This window comes from Abrus precatorius, unplaced genomic scaffold, assembly GCF_003935025.1.
Source record: "Abrus precatorius isolate BTA unplaced genomic scaffold, Abrus_2018 Scaffold10, whole genome shotgun sequence".
NCBI classification, from domain to species: Eukaryota; Viridiplantae; Streptophyta; class Magnoliopsida; order Fabales; family Fabaceae; genus Abrus; species Abrus precatorius.
This window is the reverse complement of record NW_020874292.1, coordinates 24,755,978-24,762,108: the sequence shown is the minus strand read 5'-3', so window position 1 is coordinate 24,762,108 and position 6,131 is coordinate 24,755,978. Positions and strand designations below refer to the sequence as shown.

Below are 6,131 nucleotides of genomic sequence, written 5' to 3'. Positions count from 1 at the left end.
TTTCCAGCCCCCTCTCCCACTCCCCTCCAAACATATATACTCTCTCTCTCTCATTGGCCCTACACCACTAGCCTCCTCACCTAAACTTAGTGTAAATATTCATTATTGGCCGACAAGTGTCAATCTTTGATTGATACACGCACATCCAGTCATGGCCCTGTCAAAAGGTTCTAAGTTTTTGCTTGCTAGGCAGTCCCCATCATTCACTATACCATGTGTCGCTTATGAGTATACCAACCTTCCATTCCTAACCTAATACTATTGAACTCACAATAGGAAAGGTACTGTGTGGGTGTGTGAGGTCAGGGGGGTGAGATTGAGGGACCCTAAATAATGGATCAAAAGCCAAACCACAGAGTGTTGTGCAATTATTCATACCATGAATTTCATCCCACACCTAGCTAGCACGGAATAAATATTCCCCCCATCCATTCAAAAGTACACAAAAAATAAATAGTATGCATATAAAAAAAGCTTTGTTAATTTTAACTTTTAAAATTCAGTTTAAACACTTAAAATAGTAAAGTTCTACTAAAAAATGCATTTATTATTTTAAAATTATAAAAAGTATGATAAATATATTCTTTGAATAAAATTTATTATTTTTGTATTGTCAAACTAAATTTTAAATATTTATTATAATATATTTTTTTTATAAAAAAAGTTTGAGATAAAGGAGGGGGGGGGGGGATGCATCATTTGGTACAATATTCTTTTATGTGACTGATTCCCACTCCATTAACTAAAACATAGAATTAAAACTTTAAAACACACAGTGTGAAAATCATTCTCTCTCTCTCTCCCTCTCCCTCTCCCCTTCTCCTCCCTCCTTCTCTATCCAGCCACCACCTTCTCTCCATATATTCACTCTTTCTAGCTTGTACAACTTCTTCTCCTCTTCTTTTATCTTTATGAGAATTGAGAAACCAACGGGAAAAGAGAGAGAAGAAGAAGCGATGAGGAACAGCATAAGGTGTTGCATCTCTTGCATTCTCCCATGCGGAGCACTGGACGTAATCCGCATAGTGCACTCAAACGGGCGCGTAGAGGAACTCAGTGGAAGCATCAAGGCTAGTGACATCATGAAGGCACACCCAAAGCACGTGCTCAAAAAGCCATCCTCACCCTCCACCCAAGACGGCGTCGTTCCGAAGATCGTTGTTGTCCCACCCGACGCAGAGCTCCAACGTGGCAAGATTTACTTCCTCATGCCCCTCCCTTCGCCGCCGTCAGAGAAGAACCACCGCAAGAAGAAACGGAAGGATCATCAAAGTGAGAGAACTAACAACACCCACCACCGTAGCAACACCAACAACAGTAACAACAACACCATTTCTATGGCCAACTTGCTCGTCTCTTCTGATCGCTATTTGACTGATATACTCTCTGAGAAGCTTTCTACGCAGAGAGATAGACGAAGAGGACGTGTTGCTGTTTGGAGGCCTCACTTGGAGAGCATTTCTGAGTCACCAACTGATATGTAACTTTAACGTTTGTTCTTTCTTCAATATCTTTTGTTTTAATCTCAAGCTTCTTCTATAATCCATATATATAATAGGCTTTAAACATATTTCCAACTCCATTTTTTTTTATTTCAAGAAAAAAAATTTATTCTATTCATTTTTAATAAAAGAAACTCGGCTTCTGCTTCTGTGTACATATGAAAATAGAGAATTAATTAATAAATAAAATAATGCGAGATGGTTTTGATTTTTTGTAAGAGTTCGGCTAGAATTAGGGTGAGATTGCCAATTTTTTCTTAGCTTTTGTTATCATGATTTTGAGGGTGTGTTCACTGTTTAGTTAGTGGGGTACATAATTGATCGAATAAGGGTGTTATAATTTTGTAATTTTCAGGAAAGGATAAAGCAAAAACTTTGTGAGGGTTGCAATTTGTTTTGCTTTTTAATTGTTGATGAAGCTTGGGGGTGCACATGGAAAAGTAAACACAAGATGAGTATGATTGAAATACTGGAGAAGAGGATCCCACTTGTATCGTGTCTGGTTTTTGGGGCATTCGTCGTTCTGTGTTGGATCATAATAGAAGGTAGGTGATTGAGACATGATCGATGTTATGCTTACTATTGCAACCAACCGAGTAATCTATTCATTCATAGAGGGGGGGAAAATGTAGCGTTCGTCTGTGTCAGTCATTCTTTAACGCTAGCTAAAGCATGACATAATGCTTGCATCACTGTCCATACATACAGTACTTATCATAATAATATAATTAAATCAAAGTACACAGTTTTTTTTTTTCTCCATATATTTTTTCAAGGAAAAAAAATCTTCTGGGTCCCCCAGTTGAGGGAGGATAGATTCATCAATGTGTAAGCAAGCAGTGTACTTTCTCACAAACGAAGGGTAAAAAATGGAAAAAGAAAACTAGGGGGTGGATCAAGAAAAGACCAAAGCGATAACTTTGAGGTTGAAGGGGAATTGGAAGTACCCAATGTGGTTTCGAGCACATTTCTAATGTCCAATGATGCGTTTGCTAGTTTGCACTAATTAGTGGGGGTATGTGTTGTTGAAGCATTTAGTTGTGATTATGAATTAGCAAGGTTAGTGGCCATGGCATCCTGTAAAGCTGAGAGTTTGACCTCAAGGATTGGCTGGAGGACAGATCATTGAGCCTTGAGCAATGCTCATGTTCTGTTCTTGTTCTGATTCCTATTTCAGATTCTTATTTCTGATCCGAACGCATATATGCGGTTTTTACTTGGAAGCCCCACCATCTGGGGCCAACCAAAAAGTTGACATTACTGCGTCATGAATGTAATAAGTAATATGTATCAATGAATGAATCATTGAAATGTGATCATCTCATGGGATGTCAGTGTTATCCGTGCTATGGATGAGATGAGCTCATTAACCTGCTCCTCTGAATCTTCTCTGTACTATTTACCTCCCTCTCTCTTCCTTCACTACCTCTCACCTTTCAGCAACATAACTAAACCATTATTTTCGTGTTTTTCGAAGTTCTAAATTATTACTACTAATGATAAATCTTTTGCGTTAGATTGTGTATAATTGTATCATAACTGTTATTGTGCTTTTTTGCTAAGGAGAGCGCGTAGGGTGACACGGGAACAAAGCAATCCCAACGATGCCGTGGTTGATTTTGAAAAGCAACCCCACTTTGTCACTCTGCATACAGAAGTGGTCTCTTTATATATAGGATTCGGTAGAGTATTAATTGGAGCTAACCCTATCATTTTTCTCTAGGATGGGACCTCTCTCATTAGTGACATGATACAGCTAGACTAATGACCCGATTGTTTCAAAGGTTTTTATTATTATTATTAGTTTAAACTGTAAATATTTTCGCCAAAGATAATTTTGTATGAATTATAAATATTAATAGTATGATTAAATTAGTTTTCTAAATAATATTTTTCATAAATCACACATGAGACTCAAATATGAAACTTCGTACCACCGATTACGTAGATCGTAGAAATTGTTTCTGGGGATTGTTGTTCTACCTCAATATATAGTTTTAAGTTTGAGTTCACTGTGATTTAGAAAACTTTTAAAAATCTATCTCCTTAAGAATATATTTAAAAACTCAATACTATAACATATATAGTAATCTGATCAATTTTTTATTAAATATTAAAGAAAATTATCATGCTCAAGTAATGTAACTATATGTATATTTTTTTATGAAAAAAATTACTTCTCAAACTTTAATTCTAATATGCTTTAGTTTTAAAACTTACAAGTCGATAATCTTCACAAATATTGAACGTAAATATAAACAAAATAATTAAAAGGAATATTTTAAAAATGTTTAGAAATTTATGTTACAGATAATACCCTTAATCTTGTACCAGAGAAGGGTGAATAAGACTTTCTATCCGTTAAGAATTATATTTCTATAACAATCTGCTATACAATATTTTCGTAGTCCAACACATGCTTTGTTTGATGCTATGCGTATAAAAAGAAATGATATAATTATCTGAGGGGAAGATGAACGCTAACAATTCATTATCTAATACATTATTTTTTATATATTTTTCTATTATTAATTAAATTTATTAAAAATTTAAAAAAATATATAAACCAATTAATTTGAGAATAAATAAAGAATAAAAATATATAATTTTTTAATAAATTTTAATTAATAATAAATATTATATTATGAAGAGTATATTACAAACGGTAGTCATGATTTTATACAACTAGGAAACTTGAAAGCGGTTTTTTCTTTTTAATTACATTGACCAGCTATTCACTAATTCTATACAGAGAACTACCGACAAGAGAACTGGATAAATTGCTAAAACTATTTTTTTTTTTTGACAGGTTAAATTGTTTCAATAATTGCGAAGTAGTTGAAGCTGTTACCTATGCTAATTGTTTAAAGCAAAAACATTTTAATCTTAACAAAACTCTACACCAAAACAGGACATTAGTCAACTCTGCATAGACTCGAATAGCTTTTAAAGAGTTCTTATAACGTCTCATTTTCTTTTATCTATTACATCACCTATTTTATCACACATTTCTTTCTTTTTATCTAATTCATATAAAAAAAAACTCAAGATCAATGTTCAACTATAGTTTCACTATCTAAATATTTGGACGGAGTGAGTTTGGGAGTCGAAGCAAGGCAATGACAAGACATTTGCAGGCTGTGTTTGTTTAGTATTCTTCTTAAAGCACGAACAAATCCTCACATGGAATTTCCCAAGAAAATCTTTCCCCTTTTTTTCTTTTCCAATTGCAGGGCAGTTATACCATTTTCATGGTGGGCGACCCATTTTGAGATTTGCACCAAAGCGAAAGGTAAAGGTTTTTAGAGTGTTACAAGATATTAAAGAGAAAAGGGTAAATGCATTGCTTCTCTTCCCTACTCCTTTTGTGGTGCATAATACTAGGAATGGGAAAATACGAAAATGTGCAAGTGCAACGATATCATCATATGTGCAAGCGGCGCCTCACACTTGTTAATAATTGAAATGGAAGTTAGAAAGTCTCTGTCTCCTCCTTTCACTTTGATTCATTTGTATAGAATATATGAAAAGCCATATTATAACATTATTATACTATTATTTTAACATTTTATTAAAATTTTCATGTCTCCATGTTGGAAATCTACTATATATTTTTTAAGGTGCTTATGCATACATAACACTCACTTTAAAATATTGGCCTTGAAGCTGTTGGAGAGATTGGATAAGCGTTATGCAGCAGAGCCCACTTGTCCCGGACAAGTGCGTTACAGTTCAAACATTACATTGCTGCAACTTTATTTGTATATGACAAGTATTATGATAGTAGCATACATTCCTCACCAAAAAATAATGTCTACTTGCCTGTTAATCTGACAATAGATAGTTGCAGTTGCTTCCACATTTAAATAAAAAATACAATGAACAAATTATGAAGTTTGATTAGTTGAAATACTTAAGTATTAGAATTACATATATATATATATATATATATATATATATATATACACACACGCGTGTGTAAAGGGTCTGATTTTTATTTATTTTTATTAATATCTCAAGCATACTGATGCAGGTTAAGACATGAATTAAAGTTTAGATAATTATAATATCGTATATTGAAATACTGTGATCGTTTTCCTTGATTTTTAAGGACACCATATAACTAGACTATGGTGATAATGAACGGAGAAAGTGTAATCGCAAAATGTTTTGGATTTTTTTCTGTACATTAAAATAAAATATAGAAAAGAAGATAGTAATGGAATCAATTTTTACATATATGATATTTAAAAATAATATATACTAAAATATGACATTTTAAAAAATCATAAAAATATAGAATTTAAAATTATGAATGGTGATTTTTAGTGTTATATAAAAATTAAAGATAAAATAGTGAAAAAATTATAAAGTATGATGACTTTTTTTAAAATTTAAAATTCGTTCAATGATAATAAAATATTTTAAAAGTATCAAAAATTAATATCAACAAATTTTAAATTTTTAATATTTTTTTAATTTTTTTAAAATACCATGTTTTGATAAATATTTTCTATAAAAAGAATGAGTCTAATGTAAAATAAATCTTTTGATATGATAAAAAAATATAATATTATATATCAAAAATGTGTTAAGGTAAACCTTGTGACAAGCTATTCCTTACAAGGG

At 32.4% G+C, this 6,131-nt stretch overlaps 1 protein-coding gene across 1 annotated transcript; it reads left to right on the top strand.

Annotated features, from left to right (window-relative positions):
- Positions 1-767: 767 nt before the first annotated feature.
- LOC113852104 lies at positions 768-1,484 on the top strand. Its single transcript, XM_027482355.1, has one exon. The coding sequence runs from the start codon at positions 912-914 to the stop codon at positions 1,482-1,484; it is 573 nt and encodes a 190-aa protein (XP_027338156.1). The 5' UTR covers positions 768-911.
- Positions 1,485-6,131: the final 4,647 nt, after the last annotated feature.